This window comes from Pangasianodon hypophthalmus, chromosome 5, assembly GCF_027358585.1.
Source record: "Pangasianodon hypophthalmus isolate fPanHyp1 chromosome 5, fPanHyp1.pri, whole genome shotgun sequence".
Taxonomy (NCBI): domain Eukaryota; kingdom Metazoa; phylum Chordata; class Actinopteri; order Siluriformes; family Pangasiidae; genus Pangasianodon; species Pangasianodon hypophthalmus.
The window spans coordinates 11,289,908-11,309,488 of record NC_069714.1 but is presented as its reverse complement, the minus strand read 5'-3'; the positions used below and the strand labels follow the sequence as shown (position 1 = coordinate 11,309,488).

Sequence of the window (19,581 nt, the reverse complement as noted above, 5' to 3'; positions counted from 1 at the left end):
GTTTTTACATCAGTGACTTATCTGTGGGTGATGTGCCAGACTATTTGAGTGTGTGAGCATTTAATGACTTTACACAGATTATCACACTTGAGCAAAGGCCAAAAAGGCAAGGACTATGATGTACTCTATTGAACCTATACGATCTCTATAGATCCCATGGATTTCTGTGTTTATCTGATAATAGTTGGCCTTTTGGCACATCACAGTGTTTCTTTTAAATTTCAAGTGTTTATCTATGTCTAAAGCTGATTATGCTGAATGTAGTGTACTTCACATAGGGGCACATACATACATATTTATACTGTACAAGACTAACTATATTTATAGAAATGACAACTGCCTGAAGTCCTCATCTGTTTGGACATCTGGAGAACATTACAGATTTTCTAAACCCTGTTATTGTCATTACTGCTGTAAGAAATGAATTATAGAAGGTTACTTCTTAATATGTTATCTACTGTTGTCAAACAATATGAGAATGTTTATGAATTTGGAAAAGTTTTTTTTCAAGCCACATTAATAATATATGATTTTTTGGTGCCATGAATAAGCATGCTATGTATTAGACATACAACTGAGGATGAAAACAAAGGCCTACTCAAATTAGCCATTAAAAAAGTCATTAAAAATGGTTTTCAGTCAGTTTGATAAAAAGGTAGGGCATGCTTCATTAGAATACCATAGAAACATTTTTTCTTCACATGGAGATCGTCAACACCCTGAGCATTTCAGAAATGTATCTTAGACAAATTGTAATGTCGAATTCTGAATACACCATATATTTGCGGGGAAGCAAATCTGGCAACCAAATCCAATCCAAAACTGGGTAGTGTTTTATGAATGGATAAAAATGGATAGCTTCAGGAAGGCAAATAACACAGTTGTATATAACCAAAACAGAACGCCAAATAGCACATCATGTCTACTAGATGGCACTGAAACACTTTTAATACTCAGTTTTAGGACTCTGAGATAGGTCCACAGAGCTGAGGTCAAGAGAAATGAACTACACCTTCAGGATATTCAGTAGCTGTTGAGTTCTAGTAGCTTAAATTCAAATCCTCATCTAAAGCTCTACATGAAATGAGTCGGGTGTTCATGTGTCCACGTGGTCCTCTGGGTTGAGACTGAGAACCAGTGATTTATTATTTTTTCAGTCAGGATATATTTATTTATTTTTTTAAAAAGAAATATCATGATACAGTTCAGGCATTGGTATAAGGCAATTAAACATGGATAAGGCATTGATACAAGTGCAAGACATAACCCAACAATCTCACAGGGCAGACCTGGTGATTGTAGCCATGTTATATGTTACACACCAAAGATAACCCTGAGGTCTGCTAATGAGAGCTTGGTGAAAGAGGACCCAGTTCCAGACAGGACTTTCTGAGCCAGCTCCTTCTTCTTCTCTTGCAGAGAGGAAATCTTATCCTCTACTGTGCCCTCACATACAAACCTGTAAATTAAAGATACGCTGACTTACGGCAACAACAATTATTCATGTCAGCAAAAAGAGCCTCAAACCACAGTAGCAACAATATCTTTACTAATAAAAAGAAGGTAAAGATGTTACAAGAACATGGGAAGTGTAAGACTCACCTGTGAATGGTGACATCACGGTGTTGTCCCACTCTGTATATTCTGTCACAGGCCTGGTCTTCCAGTGCAGGGTTCCTGTAAAAAGTAGCTCCTTCTTAAATCCTGTTTGTACGCAGTAATTTAAATTTCACTACAAAGTTCTTTAAGACACCAACATCCATTTCTTCTGCCCTCGCTAGCCTGTAATTACAACAGTTTAATGGAATAGGGGAGTCTAAGGACCTCTAATGGACAACAAATTACACACTTACTGGAATTTATGCTGTCATGAAATCCATTGCATAAATTACCCAATGCTACCCCTTTCTCTCCACCTACCCACTGGGCAGTTATTTAACAAATAAAACACAACAGGCACTGCTGTTATAGAAGAATAATCAGTGATGGGGACACTAAGTGGGGTTACCGTTACTACCCCAAGGGTGATTATTTTCCAATAACAGCAAGTTATTCCCTGTCATCAGTTACACTACAGCGGATATAAACAGCTGGTCCCTCACCAGCCACTCTTCCTTCCCCTCTCTTGAAGTTAATAAGAGAGAAAAACACAGCTTGTTTTCTTTGTAAAATAACTGCATATTTTAATTTATTATTAGGTTTAGATTATAAAGACCATCTGCCATACATGTCCCTGTTCAAGGTGTTACTATAGAAATGATAATGTATTAGAACGGGTGCATTAATATAAACCTGTGCCTTGCTGCTGGAACTACCTTCAGAGCTTTGCTTTTATAGAAATGTAATCAACATCTGACCAATCAGATTTGAGACTTGTATAAGGTCTTACCAGTGCATGTCTATGAGGAACAGATGATTCCCACCTGTCAGATTAATACCCACTCCTCCAGCACATAAGGACACGAGCATTACCTGCAGCACACATAATTTCAGATAATGTCTCATTCACACACATACACTCAAAGCATTTTTAATATTAAAATCCAACCTGGGTAACGTCAATTGGAATTCCTTTTTAATAGTTACTCTCTGGGTTGCTATTATGACCCGAATGACCCTCATTAGAGAACACTTATTAGATCGAAAAATGACAAATGGCCTTTCTGAAGCTTCATTCCTGCCCTATAGAGAAACACACCTGAGGTCCTTTAGGGTTAGTGTTAAATTCATCCACAAGGTCCATGCGTCGCTTAGGGTTCACTGTACCATCTATGACACTGAAGTGCAGATCCAGCTTCTTCAAGTGAACAGCTACAATGTGCAGCATAGTCGTCCACTGGGACACAATCACACTGCCAACACACACTCCTGTTAGCCTCACATCCCACTATTTAGACAACCCATAATAGAAATGCAATATGCTCATTATCTGTTAATCATAGGAAAAAGAATTGTAAGGAAAATGTGTACCTTTTCTGATTTTTCTTACGGATTTCTTTTAACTCTGTGAGGACGGCTGAAATCTGAATGACATGAAATATAAGGCAATATCAAATAAATACATCAGACATGGTTAATCCAAGGTTTGAGAAAAGTAATGTATAAATATTATTTTAGAAAATGCTCATTATTTTCAATTAAAGAAGGTGGAAGAAAAATCTCACCTTGGTGCTCTCTCGGCTCTCATCAAAAATCTCGGAGCGGAACCGACTGCCGTTGAGGGAAACGGTGGCTTTGGGGTCTGAGTCAGAGGATTCGGACAAAGACAGAGCACACAGCTGCTCCTCCAGAGACAGAGCAATCCCATCTCCCTGCAGCTCCGACTGATCCAGCGTCTGACCAATAAATACATACAAACATGCTCATGCTAAAACTGACCGTGAAGGCACTGAGTGTGTGTGTGTGTGTGTGTGTGTGTGTGTGTGTGTGTGTGTGTGTGTGAGAAAGAAACCGACCTTCTTCAGCAGGGACAGGTGGCAGCAGCACTGTCTGAGGCGCAGCAGCAGGGACAGGATATGGATGGTGCTGGAAACCTGAGGTTGCTGAGAGAGGGACACAGAATCCTGCTGGGACATTCCAAACTCCTGCGCAACTGAAACACACATAAAACACTCATAAATGGACAAGACTGGATCTTGAGCACTGCTGTGGATTTAAATAAAAATATAAAATTCTCCAAACCTTTCTCAAAGGGATTGGTGCCATCTCCTTTTTTCGTGTCTCCTCCCTCATGCCTCTTCAGATAGGACTGGAGGGTGGACCTGAGGAGAAACTCAGCTTAATGCTATATTTGATGTAGTGTGTGGCTTTAATGACAGGGACTTTTATAATGTGTTTCACTATACCTGGACTGTGCAAACACCACATCGTAAACAGACTGCTCATCCTCGGACAGTTTTACCCTGTGAACTCTACAACTTCGGTCAGGCAGAGAAACCTACCACAGGAGAATAAGAGAGGCATTAAGCCTTGCTTATATGTGAACTATTAATTGACAGATACACTATGCGGCCAAAGGTTTGTGGACACCTGTCCATCACACCCATGTGGTTCTTCCTCAAACTGCTGCCACAAAGTTGGAAGCACACAACTGTCTAGAAAGTCTTTGTATGTTGTAGCATTACAATTTCATTTCACTGGAACTAAGAGGCGAAAACCTGTTCCAACATGACAATGCCTCTGAGCACAAAGTGAGGTCCATGAAGACATGGTTTGCCAAGGTTGGAGTGGAAGAACTTGGAAAGCCTTCCCAGATGAGTGGAGGTTATCGTAACAGCAAAGGGGGGACTAAATCTGGAATGGGATGTTCAAAAACCACACAGGGGTGTGATGGTCAGGTGTCCACATACTTTTGGTCATACAGTGTATGTACATGACATTTCTTTCAGACCTGCCATGAGAGAGTAGAACAGTGTCAATGCCAAACTTCTTTTTCTTTACCGTGAAAAACTAATGCATGAGCCAGAGCATAGTGGACAAGACCAGCATTTGTGCACTTTTTTCCCTTTGCTTCTGGATATAAATGAGCGAGTATTTTTTTTAATCAATCTTGTTGTTTATAACAATACATTTATCAAGATATAGAAATTAAAAGTGATGATCTAAGCTAATGAACTTACCACCATAAGCCTATACAGTTATTGTAAAATCAACGAAACTCTAGAGCACTGGTTACAGAAATCATTTCCACATACTGGAAATGCTTTTGCCTACATAGTACTTCCTAATATGAATTTGAATGATTTGGAGGCCAAAATGTCACTGAAATAGTAATACAGCAAGTTTGCCTAGCTCTGTGATACTGTCCTTCGGGTTCCTCATTTTAAATCTCTAGAGCTATGACTATAATATACTGCCGTACACACCAGAGGCTTGCCTGTAGAGTCCAGCTGGTCCTTTGTCCTGCGCAGCAGCAGGGACCTGGTAAGAATGTTAAGCCTCTCTCCTCCTCTCTTAGAGCCGTTGTCTACCTGAGCCTTCCACAGCTTGTATTCATCAAATGGAGAGCACCTCAAAAACCTACAACACATTTAAGTCTTAAATTACATTGGTAATGGGAAAAATTAAACATGCAACATTTGCAAGCAGTGAAAACTGCTCTGGGGTACAGATGAAGTTATACTTCAGCAGCGAGTACATATCCAGCAGGTTGTTCTGGATGGGGGTACCAGTGACGGCCCAGCGTGCTTTGGCCCGCAGCTTACACACAGCCATGGAAGTCTGCACTTTAGGGTTCTTGATGTTGTGGGCCTCATCAAGAACCACACGAGCCCAGGCTACACGCAGGAGAGGAGGCAGCTCAGACCCCTAGGCACAGAGATACAGGAGGAGCATGTGAGCAAATCTGTATTAGTCAATCTACAAATGCAGGCATCCATTTGGAAACAAATTTGAAATATATGGCACATTGGGAATCTGAGAAAATAAGTTGATGGATTTTTATTCTTGGTCAGATCATTTTCCTAACAAAGTAGGCAGGCAAATATCATTTAGAGCTCACACACTTAAACAACAAACAACGTTTAACATCCTGCATAATATCGGGCATTGGAGAGCATGTGATAATTTTTCCTTGAAACCCTTTCATGTTTATTTCATGACTTGTTTATTTCTAAAATGTCTGGCAGTTTTTCTCACTCAAAGTGGACAAGAATTGCCTACTTCAACATGAGCAGGCCATTTGCCTGTCACTGTAACCAACAAACCACAGTATTTTTCCATGATATTTAAGAGATGAGTTTGCGCAAGCCAGCTTTCTGAGGTTTAAAAAAAAAACTTCTTGCTTACTCACTCACACACAAAAAAAAAATCATTGCTAGGAGTGTTTGTTAGACTGACAAAACTCAAATAGTCATCAATCAGTTTATAAATGGTAAGATCCTGATAGTCTTGGCCAGTTAAGCTTATAAAAGACACCAGACCACAGACTGACAAATCATTCAAATAATTTCTGCAGTTATCATACCACAGGCTCAGAGTCCTGGCTGGGCTTTTCTGCATCCTCTTTCTGAACTGGAATCTCTTTAGAAACCAGGCTGTATGTGGTGATCACCACATCATGTTCAGCCAATCTATTGGAGAGAGCAAACAGAGCAAGTGAGTGCCAGCCAGCCATACAGCCAGATAATCAGAGAACAGCAGCCATCTAAACAAATTTAATTTCCAATGGATGTGAAATAAATATAGAGACTCAGCAGGACTGCTTGGGTAACAGTATTACATGCTAGCGCTCCTCTGTCGGTTAGGCCCGTGGTAGAGATACACACTCAGGCGACTGCTCTTCACATGCCTCTCTATCTCTTTCTTCCAGTGATGCACCAGAGAGGCAGGACAGATGATCAGAGTTCCCTGGGATGCCACCAAAGATGAGTCTAGCCAAATCATATGCTACGTTCAATGCACAAACATAGCACAGCACATTGCAGAAAATTCATACACAAAATCATCTGAGAATAACAGGAAGGCACCAGCACATCTAGCACATATAGCTATATAACCAGGCATGCAATTTGCAGCAACACTGTGCAGGAATGCTTACCAGTTTTAGAGATCCATCCTTCTAGCTGAGTGTCTTTCTCTTCCTTCTTCTTTTGGGACAGAATGAGAGCGATCATGGTGAGGGTTTTCCCCAGACCCATGTCATCCGCTGAATTAATAATAAATACATAAAATAAAAGCAAAACACATGCACAGTCCTCCAAGATCACTGTATCTTTGAAGTGAGTGTTACCTAAATACCATAAAAACATCCCATGATGCAAAAGATTAAAATAAATCTAAGATACAACTACAATACCAGTCTGACTACATTTATGTGAATGTTTAAATGATAAAATCAATAAATTCTTAAGACAGACATAAGTTAGTGAAAATGTTGTACGTGTAACAAGTTACACCATTGCCGGACATTAAAATTATGTTAAATCCTAATGCTAAAAAACCCATTAACAATCAGTTCCAAAGTGGACTTGTAGGGTGTAAATTACTTCTTTTTTTTTTGTCTTTTCATTAACAATTTATTCATTAATTCAGCTACATTCCAGACACATAGTCCAATTAATGTCATGCTCAATCCAATTATACTGTTTTATATATTAACTTGCATTAACTTTAAAAGAGAAATGATGTTTTACCCAGAATACCCCCGCAGGGTTTTTGGGTTTCTCTCCATAGCAGCCAGGCCAGGGCTCTTCTCTGATGAGGCAACAACTGAACCTGAAAGGTAAAAGATCAATTCCTGACTTACATTATATCTAAATGTATAATTACATTTACCATAATAAAATTCTCTTCATCTTTGAAGAGATAGATGAGCAAAATCATTCCCAGTTGTTAAGTAGTGTCTCTGACCTTCATTCCTTTGGGATCCTGTGCCTCTGTGTCTGTAGAAGGGCAAGACTCCAGTGAGTGGTGGAGGTGGTCAATCGCCTCTGTTGTGGCATTGCGCACAGCGAGCAGTCTGTCCTCAGTCATCCTGCCACCATAGAAGGCTTGCTTTTGAGGATCCACTGCAGACAAACAGGGCATATTACTAATGACAGCTAGAGTATACAACATGACTGTGTCTAAGAAGAGGATTAAACTGAATTACCTCCATACATCTGGGAGTAGCCCTGACTGAGCTGCAGTCCCAGTGAGCTAGTAGAGGAGCTTGGCTGAAAATGGACTGGAGCCTCGGACAGGAGAATAGTACCCCCTGCACGGTTAAAAGGATTGGAATGGCTGGGTTTGGGATTCTGCTGGGCATCACTGTCTGCTTCTTGAGACCCTGGGAACAGATTATTCAATATGTCTATTCATCTATTTCATTTAATCGTCTAGTAGTATCAAGGAGCAGCTATACAGAATAACCTTGACGTTTCACACTTCACCTGAAATTAAAAAATGACCTCCAAAAGCCCACTCTACAGATTAGCATTAGATTCCCACCACCCACTGAAACACAAACTGGAAGCCTTGAAATCATGCAGCTACCCAGACCAGGCCTTGGTCAAAACAGCAACAAGGTCCACAAAGAGCAACATTTTTCCATTAGGAGTAATTATCTATTATGCGGCTGGAGAGCCTTCTGTGTTCCTGTGTAAGCAACACACTTAAGACAGAAGCTTACTATGTACCTGAAATATACAATCCAGTACACCTGGTAAACTTCTATCAGCACATCACAGGAGGGCTAACCTGGTGTGAAGTGATGTGGTCTGTGACTTCTTACACAGAGTCTTTACCATAGGAGTTTATATCTTCAATGCTATTAACCAGTTTCATAATGTTGTGGGAAAGAATCATACACTAAAGTTTAATTTAACTGATGAGTTAGATGAGTAGCACAAGATTTTCAAGAAGATCCGGCAAGTCCAGTCACCATGACTGACTATTAATATACATTAATTAACATGCAGTCCTATAACCAACAATGATATAAACCAGAAATGTACAGAAGGTTGACAAATTTAAAAAAGAAATCAGGAGTTTGACCACCATGAGCCGCAGTTTCAATGCATCTTGGATTCTACAAGCCTATGTAACTGTACAGGAGGGATGAACACCAGTTCTCCGAAAATTATTCCCTCAGTTGGTGTTTAGAGAGCACTGTCTAAAATCTCATATAATGTCAGGTTCATCACAGGATAAGGTAATCAGACAGAATAACTTTGTATTCATTTACAGTGAATCTTCCCTCTAGACAGACAAGTGAACCCATCTGAACATTACATTACAGGTCAGTATCTCACCAGTAAGAGCAACACTAGTCAGACTTAAAGCCTCCAGAGCCTCTTCCAGCTGCTTCACTTGGCTCTTCAGCCTCTCTCCTTTGTCAGGCAGAGCAGACACATTAACTGATGACAGAGTGGCCTAGACACACATACAGATAAAGAAGAGATGGAAATAATTATAAGACATTAGAAAGCCTTTGGAAAATCACTATTCAGAAATCACATTTTGTTACAAATAAAGATAGAGAAGACCAACAAAGCACACTAACAGTACCTTCTTTTGTTTAAGCTGGGCTGTAAGCTGGTTGTGGAGTGCTCTGGGGTCTTCCTCTTGACTTTTATCCTTTGACATAAGCTGGAAGCCGGGGTAGGAGGTAAGGGTTTTCTGCAAAGGTGCGGCTGGAACTGAAGCAGTCTGCTGAGAGCCTGGCTGAACTGACACCAACTGGACATCATCATCATCATCATCATCATCATCATCACCACTCCAGTCTCCAAACGGTGATTTTACTGTTTTCTTCTGGGCGCTATTTGTAACAGGCTTCAGTGAAGCTGAAACACCTTCTGATGTTGAACCTGGGCTGGCCTGACTGTCTTTTTCTGGAGTATTTTTGGGAATATTGCCTGGCTGAGAGTCTGTATTTGATGTAGATGTCTTCCTAGAAGTTAAATGAGGACTGTGTCCCTCAGTTTTCTCTTTAGGGCTTTGCCGTGGAGCTGCTCTCTCCCCCTTGGCATGGCTTTGGGAGTTCTGTGATTTAGTCTCTTTCTCAGTTTGCTGTTCATTAACACTTTCACATTTACTGCTACTATAAGAACCTTTGGAAGCTTCTGATCTGTTTGCAGTCACCTCACTACTGCTGTGCAATTTCTTGTCCTCATCAGATGATCGCTTCCTTATCTTCATTCCAGGAGGAAGTTTTTTGTCTCTCCAGGATTCCGAATGCGCAGAACTCATTGCCTCTCCCTCCCTGGCATTTGCACCATTCGAGTTTCTTTGGCCGTCAGATTCTTTCTCTGCTTTCTTTTTATGAATTTCATCATTGTTGCTTTTCCTGGAGCTCTCATTTTCTACAGACTTTTCCAATGCCTTTACCTCTCTTTTATCCATCTCTCCTTCTTGAATCTTTTCCCACTCTGAGGTTTTGTCTGCTTTGCCGGGGGCTTTGAAAGGATTTCTAACAGGAGGCAGACTGGAATGCTGTTTTTTGTTCTCTGACAAAAGATTCTTCTTAGTGTCTTTCTGTAAATTAAACAAGTAACACACATTTTTACAAAGGTAAGCATGCATCTTCACAACTAACATTATTGAATTTGCTGAATCTCAACTATAGTAAAATATAACATAAGAATATTCCAATCCCATTTTTGATACACTATGACTATCTGAGCTCTAGGTATATTCTCACTGAGTTAGTCTGCTCTCTGCATGCTTCTGTCTTGCAACTTGTGCAAGACATGTGCAGGGCGATGGTGACATTCATTAAGGTAAGTTGTGTCCTATTTTACATAAACAATCTCATGTCAGCCAAGCATAAGCAAAGTAGATCTTTACAGATTAATATGTTAAAGCTGATCCAATACCCATCCAGCTCATGGTTAATATTGGTTTATTGCATCCCTAGTGTAAATGTGACAAACAAGAACACATGTTTTGTGTTTACTAGCACACAGAGAGGTTAAAAAAAAAAAGTAATGTTTTACCTCTGTCCATGGAACACTCCCACACCACTTCTGTCCCTCTTTCTTTCCTACTACGCAGCGATACAGCAGCCTAGAGTTGTGATAAGTAAATATATTACAAAGACCAGAATGTTAAAGCATAAAACCACTGTGCACATGGTGAGAATGTTTACCTGTAGGTGCCCTGTGGTGCATTGTGAATTAATGTTTGAAGTTCAACCAGTGCATCTTCATGGCGCAGACAGTGAGAAGGTGGAAGTCTGAGAATGAGGGAAAGCTTGGATTTACACACTAGTTACCACACTGAACAGTGATAAACAGTGCACTTATGCTGCCTTCACGTGCTATTGGAATTATTGTAAATAGGAGTTTCTGAGATGGGAGGAGTCCTAAACTTTCAACATGGAATGACAGCTTTTATACATTTTTTTAAATGCAACTGACTGTCAGCACTTGCCATTTTGGTCATATTCATTGATTTATTGAGTCATATTCATTAATTAACTGATTCATGTAACCTTTCTATGCCTGTTGTACATTTTTACACCGTGAAAATAGCCTGTATTTGACCAAAATTCCCTTTTCGTCAGCGAGCTATCTGAGTAATGTGTTATAGTTTCAAAATAAAGGCAAAATGAAGAAAAAAAGAATGAATGAATGAACCTGGCGTCGTCCATGTTTCATGTTCTTTCCGACAACAAAGCATGTGAACACGACATACTCATAATTATCACTTCAGAAGTGGGAGAATTCCGACAGCACGTGAAGGCAGCACGAGCCTGTATTTATGAGGACTCACTCAGCAGCCTGTGTGAAATCACACGGTGTCGCATCCCGCCCGGTGCAAACATAGAAACTTTTACCCTTATTCGGTCCTTCTTTCACCCCAGTCTTCAGAAAGCAAATGTTGCCTGAACAAGGAATGCTAAGTTAGTTAAGATCATCAATATGAGATCATCTTAATGGCGAAATATTTACTTTAGCACTGTTTGAATGGTGAAGATTGCTAACGTTAGCGTCACTAAAAGCCGGTCTCTGCTAGCTGCACTTCATCCACTGAAACTTAGGCTGCCATATTCTAATTTGATTTCTCTACTACTACTACTACTACTACTACTACTGCTACTGCTCACTTACCGTGTCGTTCACAAAGAACTCTTTCCATTTTGCGAAGAAAAACTGTAAACGCTTCTATTCACTGTGACTAGTTATGTTGTGACATAAATGGCGCGCAGTCGCAGTCTTGATGACGTTTCTCTCCGTTAGCCAATCAGAAATTATTTGAGAAGAAACTCGGCTGCCGTGTTCAAGATATGGTCTATGATTCAAATACTGGACACTAAACATCATGCAACAAATACTACTACTACTACTACTACTACTAATACTGCTAAACACTATTTAGCATTCATGTCATAGGGGAAAACCCGAAAAAAATGTTTCCCGTCCTCCACAATTTTGCATCATGACGTGACTGTGAATCTGTGCCTCTGACTGGCAGCCAGCAGATGGCAAATGCTCCTCAGGTTTGGAAATGTTGGATGCGCCTGTAGAATTTCTTCATCCTTTTAGGTGTGTGGTTAGATTTCTGATACAAAGACATGGAGATACTCAGACTATATGCAAAACTCTGTTGATCAGAACAAAATGAGGCAGCAAATGATACTGTCAGCAAATTGAGCTTGTGTTTCATCACAGGCCTAAAGCATGAACAAAACTGCAGTGTTGTGATTTAATTAAACATAGTCCTTTTTAATATCAAATTTCACTTTGATTTGATTTTTATGGACTAGTCAAATAAATTAAGTATATACATACATTATACACACACACACACACACACTATATATATATATATATATATATATATAATGTGTGTGTGTGTATATGTGTATATATATATATATATACACACACACATATATGTGTATATATATATATATATATATATATATATATATATATATATATATATATATATATATATATATATATATAATCTTCAGTTTGGTGGTAGACCCTCTTCACCAGTTAATATTTATTTTCTAGCTTCCTTATTACTTAAATAAATCAATACGTGTTTGAGATAATTAAGAGATGTTCTAATTGCCTTACTGTTGTGTCATTTTCTTAAAAAATACATTCTCTATGTGGAATTTTTAGAAATAAAATTACCAAACTGTACTTTTCCTTGTTTCTGGAGGGGTGCCATTAGGGTACATTTTTTGGGAAAGTGCATGTGGTGTACCATTAAATAGCTTCATCGGTAAAGCTTTAAAAGTACATCACTAGTCCTAAAGGTCCAATGGTGTACCTTAAATATTTTAAAAGGTATACTATATCCTTGTTACCATGTTACCTGGATTTTTCATCGTGGAAGAATAAGTAGGCTAAGTATAGGAATACAGACAGACAGTGATCTTGCTTAAGCTACTACAGTCCATAAAATAATACAGAAATAAACAGAATCTCAGAAAGTGTTCCATTTTATACAAAAACCCTTTAACTACCAGTGAAATGGTGGAATTATGCTGACAGAGGGAAGATGGAGGCGAGCAGTGATGGTGATGAAACACAGGAGAAACCGTAGCGTAGAGAGGCTGCCTACACCTGCCTTGAACAGACACAAGGCTCTCGGGGAGAACAGGGAATAACACACAGTACACAAACTGGTGGGAAGAATACAGGTCACAGCTGCCGTTAGAAGCCCTGTAGTGTGGAGTTAACATCAGTGAAGAGTGCTCACCGGCTCCAACATCCTCCTTGGATGGAATTAGCTACAGGCCACTTTGGTTAAACAAAATTTAAATCCATCTAAATAAATACATTCTTGTTTAGTTATCCATTTTGGTCACACATCCATAGCCCTCAGGTGCAGCCTCCGGTGTTCTGAAAGACTGGAAATGTTTGTAGGCTTCTGATTTAACTAGGACAGTAAGCATTCCCATCACATAAACATAAATATGACCTGAGGCTTATCAGTGCTACTGTGCAGGAGTAGATTGACTTAGACATCATTTACATGATTCATTTGGTTCAGATTTGCATTTGTTCAGATTTGATTTAAATTGGTAATGTTTCCTTTCCACACTACACCATGTTTTTCAGTATGGCATGTTTAGCAAAAACAACTGACAGCATTATATTCAGCAAGAGCATCAGAGTAAAATTTCCATAGGATTTAGCTTGTCTTTCTATTAACTATAATGCAGAATCCTCTTTCTCTGGGACCAGAACATTGAGGTGATGAAAGGTCAAGGCACAATCTTTTCTTCCTTCCTTTTAAAGGAAAACAATTGGAAAGGTCAACTCATGGCCAGTGCAGGAAAGGTTTACTTCTTATGTGTTTTTTCAGCCCTCAAGAGTGTGTACTGTGTCAAATATTGACTTAATTGTAGAAATGTTGCATTTAACAAGCTTGAACTTACTTTTAGTATTAAACATTCCAAACTATCCAGACTTGTCAATGAGGACAATAAACTACAATGTTGCAGTGAGAAAGCATGAACTAGAGCTGTGAATGATATAACCAGTCAGGTAAACATAAAAGAGACGGCAAGACAGGAAAATGGACACGGCTGAGAGCAGCCACAACAACGAGGAAAAAGACGAAACATATTGACAAATAGACAAGGAGAGAAAGCAAATGTTGTGGATCTAGATAAGTCAACTAGCTGTCAAGACCAGGCTTCTGAATTTAGGAATTGTTCTACACTTGAGCCAAAAAAATGTAGCAACATGAAACCTGTTATATTTTGACACATCAGGAGAGAGGTAAATGGAGTGTGAGCTTGTATTCAGAAGAAGTTAAAAAAAAAAAAGAGCAAGTCTACACACTGCAAAAAAATGACATCTTAGCAAGTAAAGATATGTTGAATAAAGAAAAAGTTATCTAATATTTCTCACTGTGAGATTGTTATGTAACAAATACAGTATAAGCCCATTAAACCTATTTCTAGACATATTTACTAATTTCAAACTTAAAAATTCTACTGGCAGATAATTTTGCTTCTTTCTGGAAATTTATGCTTGAAATAAGACCATGTTAAGCATGTCTAAAAAAGGCCTAACTATCTTATAGTTGTTTTAAAACAATCTAATAAAGAGAAATATTAGTTTAATTTGCCCATATTCAAGACACACTATATCACTATGTCAAGTATGTGGTTCTTCCCCAAACTGTTGCCACAAATTTGGAAGCACACAGTTATATAGAATATCTTTATATGTGGTAGATTTCCAATTTCCCTTCCCTGCAACTAAGAAGCCCAAACATGTTCTAGCATGACAGTGTACCCTTCTGAACAAAGACATGGTCCATAAAGACATGGTTTGCCAAGGGTGGAATAGAAGAACTCGAGTGTCTTGCACAGAACCCTGACCTCAACCCCACTGAACACCTTTGGGATGAAGTGGAACACTGACTGCGCCCCAGGCCTCCACATCTGACATGAGTGCCTGACCTCGCTGAAGCACTTGTGGCTGAATGAGCACAAATCCCCACAGCCACATTCCAACCTCTAGCAAAAAGCCTTCCCAGAAGAGTCGAGGTTATTATAACAACAAAGGGGGATTAAATCAGGAATGGGATGTTTAGAAAGCACATTTATACTGACTGTCCACTTTATTAGGACATTCATGCAGTTATCTAATCAGCCAATCATCTGGTAGAAGCACAATGCACAACATCATGCAGATACAGGTCAAGAGATTCAGTTAATGTTCACATCAAACATCAGAATGAAGAAAAAATGTGATCTCTGTGACTTCGGTCGTGGCATGGTTTTTGGTGCCATACAGGCTGTTTTTTTAATTTCAGAAACTGCTGATCTCCTGGAATTTTCACACACAACAGTCTCTAGAGTTTACACACAATGGTGTGAAAAACAAAAAACACTGAATGAGCGACAGTTCTGTGGGCCGAAATGCCTCACTGATAAGTGAGGTCAGAGAAAAATGGTCAGACTGGTTTGAGCTGCCAGAAAGGATATAATAACTCAAATAATCACTCTTTACAACCGTGGTGAGCCGAAAAGCATCTCAGCATGCACAACACATCGAACCTTGAGGTGGATGGCCTACAACAGCAGAAGACCACATTAGGTTCCACTCCTGGCAGCCAAGAGCAAGAATCTGGGGCTATCATGGGCACAGACTCACCCAAACTGGACAATCGAAATAAAAAAAATTTTAAAAATCACACGGTCTTTTTCCAGTCTTCAACTGTCCAGTTTTGGTGAGTCTGTGCCCATGATAGCCTCAGATTCTTGTTCTTGCTTATTTGAATTTCTATCCTGTCAGCTCAAAACAATCTGGTCATTCTGCTCTGATCTCTCTTATCAACAAGGTGTTTTGTTTTTCACACCATTCTGTGTAAACTCTACAGGCTGTTGTGTGTGAAAATCCCAGGAGATCAGCAGTTTCTGAAATACTCAAACCAGCCCATCTGGTACCAACAACCATGCCACGATTAAAGTCACAGAGATCACATTTTTTCCCCATTCTGATGTTTGATGTGAACATTAACTGAAGCTCTTGACCTGTATCTGCATGATTTTATGCATTGTGCTGCTGCCAGATGATTGGCTGATTGGATAACTGCATGAATGTGCAGGTGTACAGGTGGACGCTGAGCGTAGGTGTGATGGTCAGGTGTCCACAAACCTTTGGCCATATAGTGTATTTCTACTGATATCAAGATATCACTTTTTTAGTAAAATACTGGTTTACATGCTGCTTCTGAGGTGACATCTTGTTTATTTTTTAACAAGGCCACAAAATAAGGCAACAAGTTTCTCGAGCTCTGTTTCATGGCCACTTGTGGCAACTATTGTATTTCAAAAGTGAGTGAGACGCTACGACATAAATTAGACCATTCTGGCCACAGGCATCTAAACATTACTTCAATCTTGGAATATTGCATAAAGACTTACTGGAGTCACTGATGTTACGACATGGATGCAGTTAGCCTGTGTCACTTTAAGCGATTTTTCAAAGTGAATATACTTTCTGCAAATCCCCTCCAAATAATTAACTGGAGACCACATATTAAGTATGACATTCCCACAACATATTAAGTCGGGCTAAGTTACACAATTCATGGCCATGACCTTGGTATTATTATACCCATTATACAGATTATTATGTTGTGTCCACGGGCCTTGAAATATTAACTTGCAGCCTCGATATACTCATTCATGGCCACTTTTCATTAAAAAAATAACCTCCATGTCACCTCAGAGGCTCCATATGTTTAAAACCAAGATACAATCGTTGAATGTGTGAGTTCAAGGCTTAATCTAGCCTGCTTCTCTAATATGAATGGAGGTTAGTGACACCATGTTTTTCCTGTATAGGAGTAAAATCACCTCTGAAATTAAGATGAGACAACACTGCAGATAAACTGCCTTAAAAGCACACTGGCCCCATTAACATTTTCATTCATAATTACTAAGAGAGACAGAGATGCACTTCTAATTAAGCCAGTATTATGACTGTATTTATTTGTTCACCGAGGTTACATGTGTTTGAGCTAAAGGCACAAAATTGAGCAAAACTCCCATAATTGAAATTGCATGCCATTGTAGGAGAGTGCAGCAGAGAGCTAATTCATTTCACTGCATACTCTTCAGCGGTTGCTTAAAGGATCAACTTCACTTAAGTGTACCTGTGACGGTAGATGTATTTGGCAACACGCCACACAGCCATGCTTTGAGAAAGATGTTAGGTAGATGATGCAGTAAGTAAGGTTAGCTCAGTTAGCTGGGATGCTAGTGGGTGAAGTTCAACCAGTCCATCTTCATAGTCAATCTTAGTGTTTTTTAACTCCTTGTTTGTTCACAGGGTGGCACAGTGGGTAACGTTGCTGCCTCGCAGCTTCAGGGTCCTCAGTCCGATCCTGAGCTTGGGTTACTGTCTGTGTGGAGTTTCCCATGTTCTCCCAGCATGCAGGTTTACTCTGGGTTCTCTGGTTTCCTCCCTCTCCCACCTCTCAAAAACATGCCAGTAGGTGGATTGGCTACGCTAAATTGCCCCTAGGTGTGAACGAGTGTTTGATGGTGTAAATGGTAATGTGAAGAATGTGCCTGGTGCCCTGTGATGGACTGGCATCCCATTCAGAGTGTGTTCCACCGGGTAGACACTGGATCCACAAAGACCCTGACAAGGATAAAGCGGTTACTGAAGATGAATGTTGGTTTACACATAACAATACACCACTGTAGAGTAAGTAAAAGTATAAAAGTATAAACCACAGGTCTGATATTACTGTGAGCAGAGAAACAAATTTTCTCATGTGTCTGTACGAAACCAACAAACGAAGTGCACATCATTGTTCACTGACGCAAGCTTCTCCTTTACCGCGGGGCTGAAAATGACATGGTTGCTTCACTGCACATTATCTAATTTTAGTAACATTCTGCATGAGGCCACGCAGCACTTCTACACACCTTTTTTCATGGGTGTATTAATCCAGACCTGTCTGAAATAAAGGAAATTCATATAGTTCAGAGCACTAAACTCAAAGGCAAAAGTTAGTAATTGAAATGGTGAATTTCATTTAAGCTACACTTAAGCCACACTCAGGAATAAGAGCTAGGCTGCAATCTAAGTTAAGTTGTTAGCTGTAATGCAATACAAAGCAATACTCTGTAGGATAAATCCTGGCATGGCTTTGGGTTATGTTATTGATAAGCATAACTTAGGATTCAGGTTACAGAAACAGAAAGCTCAAACCTGAGGTTTTGAGTAGACTGAGGACACAATGTAACATTTCTGGCAATATGTATGACACCTCAATGTTCTCACATCAGCTTAAGACACATAAAAACCAACCTATTGTAAGTATGAATTTTGGAGAGCTATGCAAACCTAAGAACTTTACAACAGACCCAGTTTGCCTGCACTCCTGGACTACATATTTAGTACAAGTCAGCAGCAAATATAGCCTCAGCCTGGAAGCAGACAGGAGCACTGCTGTAGCTAAAGATGAAGTCATATATGTTTGCATCCATTAGAGTATACTAGCTCTAAAATATAGCAGATATATTTATATGACCTTATAGCTGACCTCTCACACTCTATATTTTGTTTAGGAGATCTAAAAAAAAAAATCTAAAAACATTGCAATATATAGAAAGGATGCGTAATTCCAGTTCTGAAGGGCCGGCGTCCAGCACAGTTTAGTCACTTCCCTACTCGAACACACCTACTAAAAGTGTAAATAATTGGCATGTTCGAGCAAGGAAAATCATCAAATTATGATGTACAGGCAGAGGTCCTCAAAACAGGTTCTGCTATTTCAGAAAGTAGTTCACAAATTGTTGCATCTTAACTGATATTTTGTAGGTCACCATTGGCTCAGAGCAACCTACAGCACTTTAACAAGCACTCGAGCACTTTCCACACCGCTATCATGCAACACAAGCTAAAGCAGGGAAAAGGTGGTTAATAATTCCCCACCAGGCTGAGAAATACAATCACACATATATCAGAGAGGGGAATATAAATTTTCATGAGCAGAATGAAATTTTGGCAGGACATGTCAGGATGAGTTGTGTTATGTGATTTGCTTGTGGCCCCTGGTGGTCATACACTGCTCAGTTAGCAGAAGGGACAACCATGGCAGACAGCCTCATCTATTGTCCCTGACAGCTTGGGCAGAGTGCAGGCTTTTACACCCACACACAACCACACACACCCACACACACCCACACACACACACACACGTCTTAATTACCATTCACCAGTTTTACCAGTTACTTAATTACCAGTCATTCACGTGCCCATTTACATGCACATATGCATGTGTTTACAGATACTACAGGATAGTAAATACACAAATACATACATGCAAACCTGGAGTTTCTTATGTTTTATTTACCACAGCTGTGTTGAACTCTTGATTCTGATTGGTCACAAGGGGTTAATTCATTTCCTCTGTAGAAATGACTTACACAGGGGCATGCATGGCAGACATGCCACAAAATTGGATAAAAAGGTGTGTAATTGTTGCCAGGGTAAGATATTCTGAGAGGACACATTTACTTAAAATTGATGGAAGGGGTCTCAGCACTTTGTAGCGGTCAGAGTAAAAGCTGCGTTTTCAGACACAGGAAGGTCTTCAGGATGGAGCCCATTTTTGTCTTATTAACTTATTAACAAGAGATTGAAAAAGGTGAGAGGA

The 19,581-nt window shown here is 39.6% G+C and overlaps 1 protein-coding gene across 2 annotated transcripts; it reads right to left on the bottom strand.

Annotated features, from left to right (window-relative positions):
- Positions 1–183: 183 nt before the first annotated feature.
- ttf2 (transcription termination factor, RNA polymerase II) lies at positions 184–11,785 on the bottom strand. 2 transcript variants are annotated; one of them, XM_026946568.3, is made up of 23 exons: positions 11,535–11,785; positions 11,197–11,308; positions 10,571–10,657; positions 10,419–10,488; positions 8,989–9,957; positions 8,733–8,853; positions 7,592–7,768; positions 7,351–7,508; positions 7,134–7,215; positions 6,539–6,646; positions 6,221–6,371; positions 5,966–6,071; positions 5,123–5,307; positions 4,866–5,019; positions 3,846–3,937; positions 3,682–3,761; positions 3,456–3,592; positions 3,165–3,335; positions 2,971–3,023; positions 2,699–2,852; positions 2,390–2,472; positions 1,603–1,677; positions 184–1,459 (listed from the first exon to the last, which is right to left on the bottom strand). In XM_026946568.3, the coding sequence occupies exons 1-23, from the start codon at positions 11,560–11,562 to the stop codon at positions 1,315–1,317; spliced, it is 3,498 nt and encodes a 1,165-aa protein (XP_026802369.3). In that variant the 5' UTR covers positions 11,563–11,785; the 3' UTR covers positions 184–1,314. The 2 variants fall into 2 exon arrangements, with proteins under 2 accessions (XP_026802369.3, XP_026802377.3); XM_026946576.3 differs by lacking the exons at positions 11,197–11,308; positions 11,535–11,785 and adding an exon at positions 11,061–11,179.
- Between the last annotated feature and the right edge of the window lie 7,796 nt (positions 11,786–19,581).